Source organism: Colossoma macropomum, unplaced genomic scaffold (genome assembly GCF_904425465.1).
Source record: "Colossoma macropomum unplaced genomic scaffold, Colossoma_macropomum, whole genome shotgun sequence".
In the NCBI taxonomy this organism is placed as follows: Eukaryota; Metazoa; Chordata; class Actinopteri; order Characiformes; family Serrasalmidae; genus Colossoma; species Colossoma macropomum.
The window spans coordinates 53,148,374-53,170,647 of record NW_023494792.1 but is presented as its reverse complement, the minus strand read 5'-3'; the positions used below and the strand labels follow the sequence as shown (position 1 = coordinate 53,170,647).

At 38.9% G+C, this 22,274-nt stretch overlaps 1 protein-coding gene across 1 annotated transcript in view; it reads right to left on the bottom strand.

Moving 5' to 3' along the window:
- cnot4b (CCR4-NOT transcription complex, subunit 4b) overlaps positions 1–21,875 on the bottom strand; it is a 37,327-nt gene extending 15,452 nt beyond the window's left edge. Inside the window, exons 1-3 of the mRNA XM_036577584.1 lie at positions 21,666–21,875; positions 4,185–4,359; positions 2,223–2,420 (exon numbers count right to left, since the gene is read on the bottom strand). Of these exons, the coding sequence (XP_036433477.1) occupies positions 2,223–2,420; positions 4,185–4,358 (372 nt within the window). The 5' untranslated portion in view covers position 4,359; positions 21,666–21,875. The remainder of the gene's footprint in view (positions 1–2,222; positions 2,421–4,184; positions 4,360–21,665) is intronic.
- Between the last annotated feature and the right edge of the window lie 399 nt (positions 21,876–22,274).

Sequence of the window (22,274 nt, the reverse complement as noted above, 5' to 3'; positions counted from 1 at the left end):
AGAAACAAAGCCAAGTTACTAAACTGTGCTATCTGGCAGGAGCACCAATGTGTCAAAGACTTACTGCTAACATGAGCAAGAAAAACAATTTCAGAAAATACAATATTTTAATACTCTTCTATATTAGACCATACAGGCCACAAGGATCAAAGATCATCAAAAGGTTGTTACAACAAACAAACAATAAGATGGAGAGCAAAAAAGCTAAAAAGGTCAAAACAGAATTACAAATTACAAACACACAGGTACAATTAGAACAACACCAGGGGGGAAACTGATGTTTGAATACAACGTCAATCCACTAACCATGCTTTCAGAGATATTAAACACATTGTAAACAACCCACTCCGGACGCCATAGAAAAAACAGAATCCTGCATTCACAGCCATGGGAATAAAAGGAACAGGGTCTGTGCAGTTGACTAACTGCATTCAGAACTGAACTGATGACCTCAACATCATCAACAGGATGTTTATAATGTGAGCCAAATCAACACTGATAGATGAACAAAACCAAAGAAAAAAGCAGAAAGTGACGCTACCAGGCCTCTAGTGTTCAAGTGGCATTTCACTGGCAAAGGAATTCTGTTCAACAGACTAATGCTTTTGAGATTCTAGTCACTCTCAAACCAAGACCAGGGCCCGGATATTTCTTTGTGGCCTTTGTTCGACCGAGGCTGCTTGCATCAATGCCGCCCCCTTCCCCCCAGTCCAACTCCCCCACCAAATATCAAGGCGTGAATGAAGAAAATAAAAGAAGACAAAAAAACCTAGGCAGTGAAAAAAAGGGAAAACATTTATTTCAATAAATGAATGAAATCACATAAAATTCAGCAAGTGTGCAAATGCATAAAAGCCTGTTCCAGACTATGTGAACTAGATTTCAAAATGCACTTAAAATTAAGCCCTGCTTTTAGTCAGTAAACACGTGCCCACAGACAGAAATGTTTCCTCAGCTTTGTGTTCCTAATCTCATTCGGACACTTTTGGAACAGGCAGGCATGCTTTCACTTTGCCTCTGCTTTTTTGCAGTGAATAATTTCCTTGGTGCCGGGAGCTATTCAGGGTGCATGACGTCAGCAGTGATGGCACAGAGAGAGGGAATGAAAGAACGTCAGAGATACATAACAAGAGAGGGGGAGAGAGATGCCCGTGGGCACTCATAGTTGAGTCTGAAAATCTGGTGGGCAGCTAGTTTTTCTTCCCCCCCCCAAAGAGCAAATATGTAAAATATTCTTGTCATAACACATGGAGTAAATCACATCTAATTATTTTTTCAAAGAAGGTTCGGTCAAGTATTTCACAGACAAATATGGAGTGAAGAGTCACCCAAGTTGGACCAAGATGCTCAGCAGTTGAGGATTATGTAAATATTGACATAATTTGTACACATAATACATCTGGCCACAAATCACTGCAAGTATTTAAAGGTGCAAATTTTGTATTAAGAATTATTAACAACTGATCATTCACCTAACACAATCTCTGTGGTAAACTCTCAAATCTAGTAGACAAACTCTGATACACAGAGAACGCTTCCATCCTTCATAGTACTTATGTTTATGAGAGTGTAAGATGGCTGGTCATGTTCTTATTCCCTTGATTTTAACCTCAATTGCCGCAGCATGTTTGCTTCTCATGCCTAGAAATGAACCTTTTCGTCTACTAGATTCTGCTGAAAGCCATATCCATACAAATAGTTCTCAGTATTGCCTAATAAAAAATAAAAACCTTCAATGAAACTTCCAAAAGCTTTATGACTTAGTTTGGACTAGTTGTCAAAAGATAAAAATCTTATGCCATCTCTCATTACAATATACTCAAATAATCAAGGGAGTTTTCCACTCAAAATGGCCATTTAGTACAAGTTACTTTTCAGCATCAGGAAAAAAGAAAACAACTAAAGTCTCAATAAAAGCCTCAACAGCCTTTGAAAAATAAAAAATGAAGGGTACAGTACTTGCACGGTACTGTATATTTTTGCAGAAGCAACTAGGACATGTCTGTATGTAAGTGTATGTCTAGCAGCTCCTGCTTGATTTACTTATTTTGACTTCTTGGTCCTGAAAAAAATATTATGATGGTACAATATAATCTTCACATCTGAACAAAAAAAACAAACAAAAAAACAACATCTAAATGCTAAAAGAATGCTAAATGTGTTCTACTTTATTAATAATACACTTCACGTAAATATGGGTTAGTGCACTTGTATGGAATCACCTCAGCGTCAGCGAGTCTCTGCGATAGCCCCACCACGAACACCAGGTTCCTCTGGACAACACGCACGCTGGCTAGGTGCTTGCGGTTCTCTGTGATCTTCTGCTTGCGCTCATTCTGCTTCTGCTTCTTCTCATTCTTTATCCTCTGCAGCTCCTCCTGAGACAGGGGCTTGTACACAGCTGGGTCCTCTGGATACGGCTAGAGAAGAGCAACCACAGCGTCACACAACCCCTCATTGGCTCAATATACAGGTTTAAAACTAACATGCTTTGTGCAGCACAGAGAACACAGAGACAGCCACCTGTCTCAAACATTAGAATTGGCAATGGCAGCATCATCTCCAGTGTGGCCACTAGAGCAGCATAATACGGCTCTTACTTTTCATTGCAATTTTAGGATGGATCTGTTACAGTACTGAATGTCATTCATTCTTTTTTTCCCTTCGATATCCAATCCAGAATTTTCTGACAGTTTCAGAGGGCTTGCAGGCCAAATGATGGAACAGAGGCCAAGACTAGATTTCATAGAGCTTCCCTCCAGAGGTTCTTCTTAGATTCAGCATTTTCTGTCGATATCAGCCTAATACAGATAACTGGTATTGAATTGGTGCCATCCCAAAATCAGCAATGCACTTGAAGAGCACACTGCAGTCAAATCAGTCAATTCCACACAGGATCAGAGTGAATATGGAGAGCTTTGAGCAAGTAAGTAAAGCTTGCTTTCCTTTGTACACAAAAAAATGTAATATTACCGATAAAAGTTTCCTAAACTACACCGTAACATTTTTAATAATTCCAGACTGCAGAATTATGGAATCCCTTGAAAAGAAAGTTTGTAAGATTGAAGAACAGGACAGGTGAACATACATGCAAGTTATTATGATTAGCAATTTGCTTACAGGCTGTTAAAAGCATAATTAATGTTTCAAATAAAATGGGGTATGTCAGCTTAAAGGTTAAATAACTTATTTCTACTACTACATCTTGCACCGTTCTACCTTTACATAATTTCAGACAGAGAAAAACCTTTATCTGCCCCAGGAATCATTTAGGATAATGGTACCTAGCAACAACCTGCTGAGCTTAAAAAAGACAAGAATTCAATCTGAAAAGCCCTATCTAATATTTGTTCTCTAGAGGAGCCTTATGTGCTTTAGTGGTATAGGTTAAGTTAAAGCTTTAGGGCACTGAAGATTTGGGTCTTCTTGCATGTACAGTGAACACTCAGGGAATGCCCCTTATTGATCAGCGGACGGAGGAGGGGTGTTTGATGAAAGGAGAGAGAAGACAAATTGTTGAGACTCCCAGGTTCTTCTGCCACTTTCCCCCAGACAGCTGCAAGCACCGCAATGATAAAAATCACTCAAACCCTGAGGCAGTGGAGCAAGCATGAATTTTTCTATCAAAGCTCACTGGGATGTTGAACACCAGTCATCAAAACACTTTTCTCCACCAACCCCCAAGGAGCTGTTCCCTAAAAATAAAGTGCTGCTCTACAAAAGACCCATATGGAGTTCCTCAGGCTAAGAAAAAATATTAAAAGGAAAGCCTTTGAATGTGACTTGATAAAAATTGTGCTTTTTAAAGGGGTCTCTATGCTGTTCAACAAACTGCATCATGTAATCTAGGGAACAGGCAATTTAACACCACTTTCAAAGTTAAACTGTCAGAGCTCTCCATGACTCTGCCATGAAAACATACAACACCTGGGAAATTGTACTGATCAAATCTTCAGCAGGCAATTTAGTCTGATTCATCACAGTTTTAAAGTTTAAAGAAAACCATGGAAAAGCTAAATTGTACAGTATAGTATATGTCTGTTTTGAGTTAAATCCAGTGGCTGTTTTGGACCACATAATTGATCAGTTCCATCTAATGACAATGCCATTCTTTGCTTTGTCTAAATGTCAGAACTACCCATTTAAATGGCAAACTGTGGCTGTAAAGGCAGACAAAGCTCTACCTTCCTGCAGGCGGGACAAAGGCCATTCTCATCTGTGCGAATGCGGTGCCAGCAGAAACGGCAGATTTGGTAGCCACAGGTGCAGGGAAAGAAGTTGACATCATCAATCTCCAAAGGCTCCATGCACAGGGGGCACTCCATGGGGTCCTCTTTCACTTCAGGGCTACGGGACATCCTATGGCACAAGTGGCAAGAAGTGGCATTGTTACAGTGTGAGGGAGGACTGTGCACAAAACTGAAGAGAAACAGACAGAGAAAAAACATATATACATATACACATACACAGATGTATGTGTATATATAGAAATAAATAAATAAAATCAACTCTTAGTTGAGAATGACCAACTTACAACTTAGATTTTATAAACTAAACACTATGTTTTTACCTTTAAAAAAAAAAAAACAAAAAAACAATTTTGCAATAAGGTGGCCTGGTGACTCTTAACCAGTCACAGCTCCAATGATGGTAAAAACTCATTCACCGCTGGTAATGTTGTTAGTTTATTGCTTTAATACATGCAAACCATAGCAAGACAGTAGTATGCCCATATGTGAGCATAACTGAACGTTTAAACATGTTCAGTGATGTGAGAGCCTACATAAATACACCGTTAAAATTACCTCACATTAGGGGTTGCACAGACTAACCGACTAGTCGACTAGTCCATCCAGTAGTCGCCGCAAGGGGGAGCTGTCGACTAGTCAGAAAAAGAAAAAGAAAAAGAAAAAGAAAAAGAGAAAAAAAATGACCAATACGGTAAAGAAAGCAGCTCTTTTGTGAAACAAACTTTGGTAGTCTGGAAAAACTTCAGAAAAAATTCTACAGTCAGCTGCACAATGTGTAAAGCTACGTTTAAGTACCATAAAAATACTTCTGCAGTGCATAACCATCTCATAATGAAGCCTCCAGTGCTAACTGCTAGCACCGGTAGTAGCAAGACGGATCACGATGGAAACGGGTAGGCTAGCATCACAGAGTTTTCAAAACATCCTCTCACGGACGAAAAAAGACGTCAAATAACGAACTGCTTGTCAGCTTTATTGTCAAAGATATTCGAACACTATCTGCTGTTTCTGGAGAGGGGTTCAGAGACATAACTCACTTTTTTGAGCCAAGCTACAAAATCCCATCCAACGATAGCCTTTGGAATACAATCACCCAGCAGTACAATGCTCTAAAAGTAAGTATTTCCACAGCCATGAAATGTCGTAGCATCTCATTCACTACCGATCTATGGATATCTTGCACTATGGAGTCATACATCACAGTCACCACCTTACAGACACCTAGGAGTTAAAATCAAGAGTGCTGGGCACAGCAGGCATGCTAGAAAAACATGCAGGAAGGTTGGCTGAATGCACTCGGTGCAGCAGGCAGATAACATGACTGTACAAAAAGTCGGCTATATTTTGGTGTACATTTTGGGACCTACTTCAAACAGCATCAGGTTTCAGACATCAGACAAAACAGCTCTCAGGAAAAACACAGCCACGGTTCAGCTCTCCTACAATTTGACATTATGCCTTGGGCAAAAGGCATCAAGTCTCAGTTGGTAGAGTTTATGCGACATTTGCAATTCCGTTCTTTCGGACTAATTAAATTTTTTGTGGCCAAATTAAAGATGACAATGAACTGTGCTATTGTGTCCATTTATGACGCAAAACTACACACATACATATATATATATATATATATATATATATATATATACATATATACATATATATATATATATATTTAAACTTACATGCCGTTCTACGCCCACTGCAGTGTTGGGGACAGTCTCAAAATTACCAGAAGAAAAGACCCCCAGCCGTCCTCCCACCTTCCCAAATGTGAGTCCCAGTTTAAACATATATTGGGGTTATTTTTCACCCGGTTAACTGAATAAAAAGATGCTAGTACCAGCACAGGCCTATTCCTAATCGAAGCGAATGTTCTAATAATAAGAGAAATAACAGAGGAAGAGCAATTTAAGGTGACATAGGAAACTTAAATAAAAGCATACCAGAAGCTTAAATGAGCCCAAAAAGACCACAGTTACACTTTCACATATGGAATCAATGTCAGCCCTGTGTGTTCACAATACACTACTTTTATGTGCAGGCTATGGGATTTTTTTTTCTACTAATGTTATGTCTACTATTGTTTCCTTCTCAAGGCCAAATTGGCCAAATGGGAAGGTCCTTGGTTCCTGTCGCATTCGAATACATTACCACAGTAAACAGTTCGTCATCAAGTGTCTCATTAACCAACTGTGTGAAAAAGAGTCTTGGCACAGGCCATATTGAAAATGAGAATGAGAGAGAGAGAGAGAGAGAGAGAGAGAGAGAGAGAGAGAGAGAGAGAGAGAGAGAGAGAGAGAGCTGAAGTAAAAACATCAGAAATGCACCCCATCACCAAGAAGAGCCCTTCAAGAACACAATAACAAAAGAGGTACAACACATTAACAACAGTCTTTAATTATGGGAGAAAGAGAAACTGATGAAATTCAACACTGGATAATGACAAACGAAGAACTGCCCATCTGTTTCTTCTGCTCATGTTTGTTTTGAAGGTTAGCGTAAAAAGTCCTTTTTGCCCAGTGCAATTGATTGGCAAGTTCTGTTTATTTACACAGCAGTGCTGAGAACACATTCTAAACAAGCTGCTAAAATGAGTAAACAAAATTCATACAACGATGTTTGGTCAAAGTCCTTATAGAAAAGTCTGTCCACTTTGCGGCCATCTTGGCAAAGCCCCCTGGCAGTTATTTCTAGCCATACACGACCAGGTTCCTATCTCTTTGAATGAGGAGAAAACTATAAATCTGAAACTAAAACATATTTGAAATCGCAGTTAAAATCTGACCAAAATCGCATAAATAGTTTATAGCATTTGTCTACTGCGCAGGCGCATATCTCAACAAAGAGATGGTGCTTTTCCCACTTGAGGCTTTACTAGCAAGCTGACTGGCTCGTTTTTTTGACGGCAGGACTTTCTTCGTAAACAGACTTCACGTCAAGCTTTCCCATTCACATTTCAACCAGTGATCCGTCTCCTTCTTTATAACATCTCTGGTTTGGTCTGGTAAGAAAACTTCCCTCCTGTGTTTACTTTGGCCATAGCAGCACAGGACAAATGTGAAGCTCTGGCAAAGTGACTTCCGTTTCTATGCACTCAGACAAGCAGCACCATTTCCTCATGATGACTGCAGTCACTTCACTTACTAAACAATTCTTTCAATGGCCTTACTGAAAACGAACAAAATCACCTTTTAGTAAACAGTGAACACAAACATTCAGTACTGTGCTTTTTTTCCTTGTACCTGGAATAGTTGTCAGAGTGTACCTTACATTAGAAACGCAGCCACTATGACTCGGCCTTGCCAAATCATTTACAAACGGGCTGCCTAACATGACAGGTCACTCTGGCCAAATAGCAACAGGCAGAGGCCTCCAAAGAGACCATGTGTACTTTGTGCTGCCCCTGACATTTGGTTCACATCTTTGTAATCCTTCTACAACTTCTCTGTACTTTCTAAGCTTTGACATAGTGTGTGGTGGGGCAGTGCGGCCAGTGCTTCTACAGAGGGAGCACCAAGAGTGTGAATCAGGGCGGAGAGGCGGGCACAGAGGGAAGGCATCTAAAAATATCCTGCTGAAGGCAGACCGGCTGTCGAAGAAGATGCCAGCCCCTCTGGTTCTCTCTTTAAAAGGGAACCAGGGATGGAAACGCTGGGAAAGGGGGTTAACGACCCCTCCCCACAATCAGCTGCTCTACATGTAGGGTCATCAGTATTTCCTCAGGCCAGCGAGGTTCCAAGCAGCCAAGCAGGGCCGGCAAGCCTGCTGAAACACACTATCTCCTGAGAGTGCCTGGATAGAATTAGTAACAGGGGTCTAGGGGTATTATTTGTTCACCCTTTACCTCAAAAACTCACAGCAAGATTTGTTCAGTAATGCATTCTCACTGTGCCTGAGAAGAGGACCTCTTTTCTATTGTGTCTGAGGAACAGACCTGCTCCAGATAAAGGCAGCTTGCCAGTGCTAGGTGTTAAACTCAAGTCCTCAAGGACAAGTATCCACTACATCCAGTACAGTTTGGTGATTTCCCTGCACTAATAAGTAGTACTATTTGTCTACTTAAATCTGGTGTGTTTGAGCAGGGAAATCACCAAATAGTGCTGGACTATGACCCTCCAGGATCAGAGTTCAACACCCCTGGCGTAAAGCAAGGCAGCAAACAGACAAAACAATAACACATTAATGCTTGGTCAAGCCAAACATGAATAAAATCTGGCTGATGAAAATGTCGATTCACTTGAATCAAAAAGGACGCCATAGGTAAAAAAGGAATTTGCTTCCAGCAATGGTTAATTTTGTTTCAGGCGAAGTAAATCTTGGTGAACCTTAACCGTGCTAATATGTGAACCTTTCAGGCATGAACAAATCAAAAAGGCTGTGGTCTCTTCTTTCCAGGGAGTGGGGGATATTTTTTTTTTAAATAAAATATGGAAAATCTGCTCCTCAGCCAACATACTGTTGCTTGTCACTCACAGTTTAGCTGTGCCAAAACTGAAGTCACATAACACCAGGGTCAAACGATTTCTGCTCCAAAAATCTGGTATGATCACTGCTTTACATTTTGATTCAATTCTAGCATGACAGAAATAGTATTATGAATGCAGAACAAGATGCAGTGGTGCTAGAAACTCTAGCAGCTTGCCTAGTCACATGACACAGCTGTAAAAGATGTGAGGTTAGTAACGCAGCTCAAAAACAGAGCAATAATGTTTAGAGAGTAAACTCTGACCTTGGCCATATGTTAAAGCAGGCTATGTACATAAAGGCAGGCTGTTTCAGTGAGCTACTGAAGGATGATTACACAAACGATGCTAACAGAAGAGGGAATCATGACTGTTTTTAGATTGAAGCCCCTCATGGAACTCACTCGTGTTTTGTAGGTTTCAAATTCTCCAAAAGGTGGAGCCATAAGCAGCCAAATAACTTTAATCTTCTTAAAAGCAGTGCTTCGCAGAAGTGTCTCTGTGGGTTCTTGTTTAGCCTTACAATGCATGAAAATGTGCTTGCTAATGTTCTGATGCATTTCATTATTGCTATAACAGTGAATAGTGGCTTTGTATTTTTTATGTTTACACAGTAAAAAAAAATCTACTTGCAACACATCCAGTCAGAAGGACACTATTGTAATTTATTACAGTTCATACAGAAATATCCAACTTTATTAAACAACATATTTTGTGCCCATATGGTGCAGCCGTTCTCCGTTCTCCCCTTCCCCTCAAATCTAAAACTGCTTCATACACTGGTAATCAAACATGCAGACAAGGGCTACAACTGCAACAACTAATCAACACCATTGATAACGTCAATAATAAAACAAATAGTTGGCAACGAACAAAGTTATCATTTAGTTGTCTATGACGTTTTCACTTTTCATTTTAATTAAGTGATTGAGAGAGAGAAACAGGTAGCACAGACTGCAGTTCAGACTGATGTGAAGGGAAAAAAAAACAAACTATGAAAACTTTACTGTAACATCACTGAAGAGACGGTTTCCTGTGCGGTATGTAAAACCAAGCTAAGCAGGCAGCGTGACCATCAGTATGCAAGTGTATGCAAGAGAGAATATATAATGCATTCGCAGCAGAAACTCAACATGGTGAGATCCTAACATTTTCTTAAAACCATAGTAAAAAGAATAAAAAATACTTTCTCAACTAATCCTGCTGCATTTAACTGCTCTTCAAAACTGTTCGAAACTTCACTGCTACATGCTTATCAACGGTAGCATGCGAGCAGGTAAATTATCATGCTAAATCCAAACCCACTATTTTAAATGTGTTCTCTTTCCTCATTTGTCTTATTTATCAATTAAAGTTGATGTGAAGTCCTACCCAGGTGCTGACCATCTATAAAAAGGGATCACTTCTCGAGTTATTCTGTTCACAATGCACTGTCCATTAAGAGCTCATGACATAAAAAGCAAGTGATTATTTGTGTATTATTTGTGTATTTAAGTGTACAAGCAAAACAGGATATTGGATATGATGTGAATAAGAACTTATAGCCAAACAAGGCACACCAGGTAAAATAAGCTGCTTTCACAATATCCGTGACACTGAAGGTAAAGCACTGTTTTTTTTAGTTTCTATTACCTTTTTGTTCCTATAGAATAAAAGATACAACCACCCTCTTTTTTAATGTTTCTCTGCTGTAATTATTGTTTTTTCATTTTTCACTGTAAAATATCATTTGTCAGTTTAGCCTAAAATGTTTAATGTGGTTAAATGGCTTAATTCAACTTAAATATATTACCAAATACATCCAGGGTGGCAAAAAGTGACAAAGCGGATGAGCCGAGCTGAGCTTTTTGCAGTGAACATCAGAAAATATTAGATTTTTTTCTTTAACACAATCTACGTCTCTGTCAGACCTTAAGAGGTCATCTGCTCAACCCCAGTCTGACTCAGGACCAGTAAACTATTGAAAGACGCACACGAAGATGTTCTTGAACAACCATCCAATTCAAGCACTTCATGCAAAAGTACAACGACAGAAAGACATTTCAGAACTTATTGGCTTCAGGAATTTTCGTGGCTCAGGTATAATAACATACAGCAGACTATATTGTAAATTCTGTTAGAAAGCAAGAAAGATATAGCTGGAAAAATGGACTTCTTAACAGGAATGAATCATTTAAAAGAGACTGAAAAAACATGACAAGAGTCGTACACATAAAATGTATACACTTTTATCGCAAAGAGTGCTCCTAAAGAAACTCCCTTAGCCCGCGCAGTGTCTCGACAGAATTCAAAGCACTTAAAATTACATTCAAAGCAGCCTACATGATACATCTAGATCTACCCTTCACCAAATTCTCCTCCTTGCTAATGATAAACAGACTGGATGTGTCAAAGACGTATGATAATATGTATGAAAAGAATCAGGCATGGTGGATGGCAGAGATACTTAAATCAAAGAGCTGACCTGAGGTGTGTTGATAAGCTTCATATTTTTGCATATTTTTTGGCGGTTAAAAAGCTACTGCCGCATGATTTTTTTCATTTTAGGAGCCAGAGGCTAATTTTTTGTCTGGAGCCCTGTGATCGATAAATCCAAGTCATAATAGACCAACCAATCAATTATATAAATAGGCATTAGCTGCAGCCCTACTGCAGACACACCCAACATTCACTATAACCTGTTAAATAGCGAATGATGACTAATTTGAATGGGTTGTACCTAGAGCTGGGCGATATGGCCAAAAATGTTATCACGCTAAACAAAATTCATATTGTTCGATATCGATACATACAGCGATAAATGTCAAATCATTATTTCTTTCAAGTTTGAAGGCTGATTTTTGCTCCTGGGTGGTTAATTGCTGTTTTAAACTATGCTTTATGGTCGGATCATGACAAACACTCACCAAACAGTGGAACATTTCACAAATCTGTCATGGGAGAGTGGGAGAAAGTGTCTGCTGAGCTGTTTTTACCAGCTGGAAAAGCATGGCTATTTTGTAATAGTCATAATTTAAGAAAGAAAACAGATTATTTTTAGCTGGTGACGAGCGCTCGGCTACCCCGTTACAAATGACATCACAGTATTCAGACACCAGCTAGCGACAACTGGATATTCAATTGTAGTAGCTTAAGTGGTGAACCACAAAAATATCAACACTAGACAGAGTCCTCCTTTTAGGTACGTTTAAACTGAAAGCGGTGCTTTTGTGTCATGTTTGATCTACAGTATCATCAATTCTCCGTGTTTTGGAGTGACAGAGCTGCTTCAAGTTAGCCAGCGGCTAAAAACAGCTAGCCTGGAAAGATAGCGCTCTCCTCCTCTTCAATGCCTCACAGCTTCCTCAGTTTACTTTCGTTTAAATCGGAGCTGTAATTTACACAAACCCACTTCTTTCTTTCACTTTCGTTGCTTGGGAATGCACTAATATTAAAATATGACTGCCCGAGCGCTGCAACAGCGCTTTAGTTGTGAGGATTGTGATTTAACGCTGCTAAAGCCGGTTAGGATGTACAGAAAGAGGTGAGTTCGCTGTAGGTCAGTACAATTACACCACTGACCTTGTCACTCACACTCGGTCACAGGAGAACAGATCGCCGGTCGCTCCGCTCAAACAGGGAATGTATAACTCCGTGTTTCAGCCGTTGCTAAAGACTCATCTTACTCGTGGCCCCCTCCCTCACTAATCATGTAGAAAAACTCGAAAGTGCACCCACTCCTGGCGACAGCAGAGTAGTGTCGCCTTCCTTGCAGTAGAAAACACCTCTAAGGCTTTCGCTGAACGTGGAAGTGTGAGAATGGTGTATTATATCGAACATTTATCGAACATGTCGTATCGCTCTATCGAGGAAAAGTTAAATCGCGATAATTATCGTTATCGTTTTATCGCCCAGCCCTAGTTGAACCAGTGATACACTGTCCTATCCTGCCTATCACTATATCACTATATCACAAGTGCAAACACTTTTAACCCACACTTACAGGAATGATGACCATTTGAACTAAAGGGCCTGATTTGCTCCTTGGAAATCACAGGGCCAAAGGCCAAATTAAAATCTCATTGTGCTGTTAAAAACAATTTTAAGAATTTTAATTGAGTAGCGAGTAGATTGAGCGAGCAGATTAAAAGAAAAAACACCAGAGGAAAAGGAAAATACTTTGTGATTGATAATTATTAATTTGACGCAAGTTGACTCAAGCACCTGTAACCCATCTGCATCGTCTGTAACCACTTACTGTGAGTATTGACGATTCTTTACAAGAGATTTGGGTTCAGCTGTAGGGCCAGGTTTATCAGCTGACAAACCCAAGAACAAAATGCTGGGGTCATAAAAAGGCATACACTACAGCTCTCAGGCCCATCTTGCCACACACATAACATCGGTGACCAAAAGAGTGATCGTATAGATTAGAAGTCATAAGAATATAAAAATTAGATCATTTTGTTTTGATTTACTATGCAGTTGACCGACAAGAACCCATTTTCAGTTATATTTCTATGACAACAATGATAGACCGTTACATTCAGAAACAACATTTACTAAACCAATAAAAAAAAATGGAAAGACTAATGAAGTGAAAAAAAATAAAAAATAAAAGAAGAAAATATTCATGACAAAAAAGAACAAAGTGCTGGGGTCATAAAGAGGTCTAGGCTACAAGTCTCAGTTCCTGTTTAACAAAGTGTAAACCACAGTCAGTTTGTTTACCAAAAAGAGGCACACTTTAATTAAACTTTAATTATCCAACAGCAATATAATCTCTCGCTAATATTAATACACTGAACAAATTACAAGACCTGTTTACAAAATCTAATCCACAAATATTCACAAACTATTTGACTAAGTCACACCATTTTTTATAGTAATATAACTTTTTTCTATCACGTAGACATAAACGTCATTGACAGTGATCAGTATAGCGATAGCATCATAGATAATTTGACTCCAAGAGTTCCATTCATTGAAGATAATGCCCATTAACTGAAATACTAACTATTTTAAATGAATATTTAATACAATGTTTTGAAGACCTTCATATATATTACAAGTGCTTCTGCTACACACTTAGACTGCAGGGTTTTAAAGACTCATAATACTGTTACTGCAGTAAATTGCCTCATTCCAGCATCATCTCTGAAGTGCTAAAAAATTATTAGCTTTTACATGAGTCACAGTCTACAAAATACCACAGCAACACCGAGGCTACAAGCTAATGTTGTCGACATGTATCCAAAGAGGTTTTAGCACAGCAGGAGTCAAAGGGCCTATTGGCATCTCAGAACACTCACTGACTATTCATTCATCAGGCAAATCTGTATAATTCTAAGCAAAAAATTAACATGCAAAACCAGTTCAGCCTAGACACACAGTGAAAAGATCACTACAAATAGCAGCAATTATATCAACATTGACACTAGAATCAGATGTTCCTCCGAATCACTATACTAATGTTAGATCGATATTAAAATCTGATTAGCAGCGATGCGTGTATTAACCTGCCCACAGTCTGGAAGAGCAGTCGATTAAAAACTGTGCACAACAGGCTGAAAACTGTGACCCAGCAGATCCCATTTTTTTGTAATGTGTAATGGGGAAACACTTCTGCCATTACAAATGTCCTGATACAGTAATACACTTTCTTGTATAGGCCTTCTTTTTTTAATGACTATTTTAAGTACTGCTGATATCTTCTATATGCTCAGAAAAGCATATTGTATAACAAAATGACAATTTATCATGACAACAATAAATACAATCATTTTGCTCACCTCTATTTTATAGTGTGTTTTATTAAAATCCAATGTGACCGATGAATCTGATGACCTGGCTACCTGTCACTTTAAAATGCTGCAGTAAAATTACTTTATGTTCTACTTAAGTGATAATCATTTTTGGTGTCTCGAATTCATAACATTTCTCCAACATAGGTGTAGTAGTATGCTCCTTTCTCTCAAGCTCTGAAAACAATGCTTCCTCTAATGTCACATTTAAACCAAAAGTGACTTGCCGCACATTTCACATGCTCATGTTTTGATGAAAGGCAGCAAGCTCAAACCTCTGGCACTGCACATTTTACACATTTTCATTTCCACTTAAAAATAGTTCCGCAGTGCAGACATTTTCACATTTTGTTAAATTCTGAAAATGCACCTCACTGTCAGTCGATAACATCAGTTTAAGTTACCTCTATGACAGTTTTCTAAATAGACAGAGGGGATAAAAGCACACACGCACACATGCCACGCACGCACACACACATCATCTAAACCGCTTATCCTTCTGGGTCGTGGGGGGAGCTGGAGCCTATCCCAGCTGCCATTGGGCAGAAGGCAGAAGGCACCCTGGACAGGTCGCCAGTCCATCGCAGGGCAGACAGACAGACATATATATTCACAATCACACACTCAATGGGGAAAAAAAGCAGAGAATCGGAATTGGATCATAACATAAACGATACCTGCTCATTAAAATATGCCTGAAACTGCTGGGTTGGACTGAGAGATCCCTATCTGCCACATCCACTGCTTAACACTCATGTGAATTCATGTTCGTTTTGCAGGTGGGCATGGCGCGTCAGCTGGTAGTAATACAAATGCTTAATTTTTGTCCCACTTTTCTCATACATTCTACTACACTTGCCTATTTCTATTCACATTGTGCAGGGGTCAGTATGAAATAATCTCTAATCCAAAGTGTATCAAGTATCAGTGAAAGCATTCAGGCACCTTCCCACAGATATAGTTTCCCATAAGCCTATGCATTGTGTAAGCCAAGAGGATGCACATTCTTTTGCTGTCTTGAACATCTCATGAAAGCATGAAAGAATGTGTTTCACAACAGAAAAATGGTGTTAAGTGTACATATGTCTAAGATTAACAGAGACATAAGGCTACAAAGGTCAGCAGGACCAACACTTTCTAATGTGTTATGGATGTTTGCCATTAACAGTTTGCTAATGGTCACTGCTGCATCTTTATCAAATCATTCAGAAAAAGATCTTCACAAACACCCTAGTTATCAATCAGCTCTGTGGTTTGGGGAGAGAACAGTGCTGAAATCACATTTCTGCTAGTATTAGTAGGGATGCACAGAAATGGAAATTCTGGGCCAATGCAGATGCATATATGGATTAGGACTATAGAGAAATCTAATATTTATTTTATATAGGTTTCGAAATGCAGGAAAATGATTAAAAATGCAGACCTTTTAGCACAGTAAGCCAACACACAATCAAACACTGGTGTGAAAAAAATCTGTCAAATCTAAACGAAGACGTTACTGGCTCTGTTGGAATAGCAGTGAGCCGTGCAGCAAAGCAGAGAAATGTATTCATTTATTTTTAAAACCACTGCTTTAAAAATAAAAACTTTTTGGTCAACTCTTTGGTGAACTGAGGTTTAACTAAGGCTTTTACGCTGCTAAAAACTGCTTTATACCCCTTTGTCACTTACAAAATCAGCAAAGGCGTTAATTACACCAGACGTCTTCAAACTTTTGTATAAATGTGTATTTAGAATAGTTTAGTTTTTTTCTTCACAGAACAGTAAAGTTGTTTTTATTTCTTACTGTAACTCTCTCCAAGACTACATTTTATTCTGTGTAGTGTTACAGTTAATTTCCAGAGGCAATCGATTAGGTGCAAACCAGTCTCCCTACAAAATAAAAGAGTCACATGGAGTTTATCTCTGTGAGCGGAGAGACAGTGGAGTGAGCAAACTCCGGAATTGAGATTTGGCATTAGCTTTGCATGTTTCTGGAAGGCCCGCTCTATTACAAGCAACCGTGTCCAATAAATGCAAACTCAAAAATCACTGTAGAGCTTCACTGTGAAACAATCGCAACACCCTGACACATGAAAAGGCTGATTTGCAAGTTAATATCCCAAAGTTGTCAGTCTAAATTAATGAAAATAGGTTTGTATGTGTGTGCACACAAACATTTGCTGTTATCTCTCCAACTTCTCATTTTTCTGCCTGTGAATACTAAGAGGAAGTGCCACATGTCACATGAATAACACAAGAGTTTGACAGTTAGAGCTGCATACTTTATGTCCGTGGTCTGGCCTGATGGCTATTACGCTCTGTAGTACTGTGACAATCTGGTAGCAGTAGCTGCCGGGGAATGACACAACAGTGGAAACCTCTTGAATGTGGAGCTGCAATGGTTTATAAAACAAGAAGATTCAAAATGTTACTGGTTGAAGTAATAACCTTGTCATTGTTTAGGACTGCTGACAGTTTGATGATATAGCTTTATCAAACAAACATACCAAACTGCAGTGAAAGGCAATCAGAGTAAAAAGCTCTATCACCACTGCAATAAACAACAGACCATGGCTAAACAATTTTCAAGCAGATCTGGCCATGTTATCACTGGAATTTAGAAAATGAAAGGGTCCCTACCGCTTCCTCAGCGGCTAAGTAATACATCAGTAAACCATCAATTAAAGCAATTAGCATCCTTGTCTAGAAAACACAATCCAAGATATTCTTAATCCAACCTCTCTGATTCATCTATAATGAAATCGTACATGTTGGCTTCCAGAAATAGGACTGTAATAAATAGTAACTGAGCTTACTAATAACACAAATAATGTTTTATTATTACAGCATAGAGCTCGGATTGAAGGAAAAGTCAGCCAATAATTTTTCAAAGATTCCTATCAAAAAGAGAAAGCGGAAAATTTCCTGTGTAGGTGTGCAAGCTTATAATGCCTTATCAGAAGCTCTGAGTAAACAACATTATACAAACTCTGCTAACCAGCTTCAGGTGGGCCTACTCACAAACAAATACTAACAAATGCAAGCAACTCTGTTACACTCTGCAGGCTTGTTCTTATGTAACTGGCCTCCTATGGCTTTCCGCCACAGACATTTCTATGCAACTAGACACTTCAGCTTGTGCCCCCTGGGAACAGTGTTAGGTATCAGCAGTGACTCTCGCCAAAAAAGTGACTTACAACATTGTGTCTGCCACAGACAATATCTGCCAGTGCATACTTCTCCACATGGGGCCAAGAAGATTCCGCAACATTAATCTTTTATTCGCTAATATCTCCTCTTGGTCATTTCTTCCAACTTCACATCACCTCATACAAAGGACAGTCCTGGCAAATGGGCTCTCTCTTTTTAAAAATATTTCAAAATATCATTCGTTTCAAGTACATAAGGGGCTATTTACTCTAACTGACTAAAATTTAGGAACATTTTAAGTACAAGTCGGGAACTTAAAGGGAAATTTTACTTATTTAATTTCTGTGTAACTGAATCATTAAGATCTAAAACATGTAATGCCTCTAAATCCATTCATGACAGAAAGGTACATGCTGGGCATTGTACTGCAAAATAGAACAAAACTTATTTGTTCAGATTTACCACTATTTTACCTTTATCAACATCACAAACTCAAAAGACACATGTAAGTTCACCAGTGGTTTTGGATTGTAAATAACATGCTTTTATCTGCATTGTAGACATTGTGACCCCTGGTTTCAACTACAACTGCTGTAAAGAAATCTGAGTCAGTAAGTTTCTCTACAATTAACCATTTCACATAAAATCATAGTAAATAACTCTTCAGTCAATGGTTCAGTGATTGAATTTAGGGATACACTGATGTCACTATTTCAGCCTGAGTACGAATATTAGTACAAGTTTTTTAGTACTCACCAATACCAATTCTGATATCATACTGAAAAACCTAAAATATTAAATAATTAAAATCTAGCTGAATTTAAAGAAAGTACTTTAGCTAGCTATGCTACATTTGTTACCTTGGATCGAGCAGTGCTGCAGTGGAGAAGAGTGAGTTTTGTTCCACGTCAGAAAAGTACTTTTGTATACCTGTAATTAAGTATGTTTCATAGTTTTCATCCTCATCTGTCTCCTTCAACAACAGTCTCTATAGCGCAGTGACAGCAGAAATCACATCCAAGGCCAATTGTCTTGTTTTGTTTGGCTAGTTAAGCTGTAGTTAATTGTCTTCTAAAGTCAGACATACAATTGTGATTTCAGAAGTCCTTTGGTGACTCACCCTGTACGTCTAGGTACTGACAAAGCCTACGATTCATATATTCACAGTATATGAAACACTGAGCCCATGCTATGTAACATGCAGCCTCTACAGACAGCTCTTTATATGAACAATTTCAAATAAAGCTGTTTCATTCAAAATAACACACTGCATGCCCAAGTACTGAGCAAACACAGATACAGCAATTGTGCCACAGCAGCTTTGCAAACGTTTGCTACACTGTGCACTTAAACCTAACCAAGCAGTGATCCACACTGTAGGACAATACTGTCTCTCTAAAGCCTATGAGGCATAAAACCTATAAAGTACTACTATAGACTTAAAATGTGCGTAGGCCTGCAATTGCAATAAATAAAAAATAAATAAAATTAATTCTATCTATAGATAGAATTATCAGGTCAAGATCAGAGGCTGAAGTGATGTGTAACCAAGTGCCAGCTGTGCTTTATTAGTATGACAGTGATGTTTACTCTCAGTGACTTATTATATTTATGTTTTAAGGAGTAAAAAATGTTGAACATGGGGGCATTTTTGTCCTTTGCCCGTGGTTATTTCTGACACTGCACCCACATTATGCTTCTGGCAAAAGATAAAAGGCCCTACACCTACAGTAATGGGCTGGAAAATGTCTAGAAAACACCTAACAAGGTTTAACCACAATAAAAGCCAGAGCTGACACCTAAAATGCTTATCGTAAACAGACAGACAGGCTTGTTTTTCAATAAAAGCTAAATAAAGGTGGGAGCAAAGTAGTAGCAAAAGTAGCTATGAAAGTGGTCTATTGAGTGATGCTGATGCAAACCTTCCTTTCAACTGAATCTGATCAGGCATACATCTTTATTATTATTTTTATCTCACACAGACTGGTGTCAGAATACTGCTCTCTATGGGATCAAACACGCTGACAAAGATGGAGCTGTCTAACGTCCATATGATGGACACTGTGCTAGTCTATATTCACACATTGAAGTACTGTGTGCACAAAGAAGCCTACAGGCTTGCAGAGAACACTATTACACAGTACTACAGTATGTTTCTAATGCAGCCTTGCTCCTAAAAGAGGAATATGTTCTCCGCTACATGAGTCTTGCAAACAGTTCCCTAATCTTTGCTGAGCTGCAATGTTTCTATAGGCCTAGATGTTATGATCGACCAATGAGAAAACCCAAGGCTTGCCTTCAAGAGTATGACACAGGTGGAAAGAATGTATACACAAGACTACAAATAATGATTTACCTCATCTTTGTTGTGAAATTGCAACATAAAGGAAAACAGAGAAAAACCTGGCAGTTCAAGTGAACTGAATGAGTCTCCTAAATAAATATATACACACATTAATTTCTCCAACACAACCCTGTTTGCCATCACACCGGCTCAAATAATCACTAGTAATGATTAAGAAACATGGTAAACAATGTGTGCATTAAAACATTTCAGATGAAAGAAAAGACAGCTTTTAAGGGTAACAAAACAAATGCATTCTTCTAAATCTACAGATTATGTATGTTATATTTGTTATGTTTACATTAAGGTGATGCTAATTGAAATAAAGCATAAAAATAGGCATAAAATGTGCACTGCCAACAAACAGCAAGGGTGGAATTAATGTGTGATTGCACACTTACAAAATTAGTAATACTACATTAACACTTCACATGATACAGCCCCGTTAGAATCAGTACCTATCCTTTTATAGACTCCCTATTAAATGTAGTTATAATTTCGCAATTTATATTTAGAAGGCCAATATTAAAAAATAACTGTCGTTGCTCCTTATGATAGCAGTTTGACAGAGGCTATATATAAAACGTCAGCTTGAAGGAAGCCACATTATGACTTAATGTCATGCTGGAACAAGCCAAATTATCTAAAATAATATACGTTAGCCAGTCTGTCAGGAAAGAACGTAAAGATTTCGTGTGACAACTAACGCTAATGTAACAACTAACGTTAATGCTACGCCTGGGTAACGTTAGACACTGTAAAGCAAATAGTAAATTGTTACCCTAATATTAATACATTTGCTACCCGAACAACACGGAGGCACATTTATTAGGGTTATACTGCAAACTGTCAACTTTCTCATTTTATTTGTCGAGAAATCACATAATAGTACTGTTAGTGACTTGGTTAGCTAGATAGCTAAACAAGCGATGGGCGGGGAATGCTAACTTAACCTAGCTAGCAAGCTAACCTAGCTTTTATGAGGAGTTATTGGGAGAACCAAAATGCACAAAAACAGCGATACGCTCAACACAAATAACCCATCACCTCTTGAACACACCCAGGGCTGATGTCTGTTCTGTCCTGTCCCACACGGCGTTCAACAGCCGGTCAAGTGTAGCGACGAGCTTGCGAGCTAACTGACAGACAAGCCGAATTAGCGGGCTAGCGAAACAGCTACATCAAATGTCGGACATCAACAACACATATACATAAATACTTCTGGTGTTTATGTATAGTGTTGATACAGTCTGGTACAGAACAGCACAAACTCGCACGACTGAGAGTAAATAAGCTGGCAAAATTTGATGGAGGCGCCGAACAACCTAGCAAGTGCCAGATGCTAACGTGGCTAACTAACAGAGTCAGTCTGCCTGAGCTCATCATTATTTCAGTAGTGAGGCCTGCAGTACCCCGGCACAGCCCGACACTCTCCCAAGCCGACTTCAAGACTTTCAAAAACAGACAGAAATACATTTTCTCGACCAACCATAACACAGATACGCAAGAGAGACTACGCGCAGTGCTTGTTCGGTTTGGTTTAAACACAAACAATCACACAAAAGTGCACAGCAAACTTTTTTGTCATTCCTTTGGCTGGCTAGTTAGTTAGCTAGCTAAGTTGCACGGTTTGTGGCGAGTTAAGTTACTGCTTTCTGGCTAGCCCAGGTTAGCTAGCTTTTGGGATACTCACCCTGTCTAAATCTGTTCTTCTCAAGATTTATGCACAGCAGTTGGGACGTGGATATGAGAGAGATTTCTGCACTCCGAAGTGTTAGGAAACTGGGAGCTTGATTTTTTTTAGGGGATTATTTCTCCGCTCTTAACTGAAACTGCCAAGCCTTTATAGTAGCCTCTATGACCATGTACAGCGGCTGCACCGTCTAACCACCATCTTACATGAAATGGGGGGGGGGAGTGAGGGAGGGTGGGGGACTAGTTAAAACTCACGGCGCATGCGTCAGGTCACCCTGTTTATGGGTAATGTAGTACCAATGGCGAGCCCAGACGTTAGCTAGATGTCAGAGTATGACTGTGTGTCTATGACTGCCTGAAACAGAGGTTTTTGTTTTTGGTTTTAAATACAAATATTCTTGAAAATATTATTAAGTTGATATAATTTAATATTAAAATAACATTAAGGTTATGCTGTGAAACAAAATGTCAAATCAAGTTGTATTTATTTTCTTCCTCCGCAGGTTTGCACACAAATGCCTTTGTACATTTCGGAGTTCAAGATCTCCTCTATAAACACAAGCTCAGAGACACTGCTGTCAGAAAAACAGCCCCAGACTTTGACGCC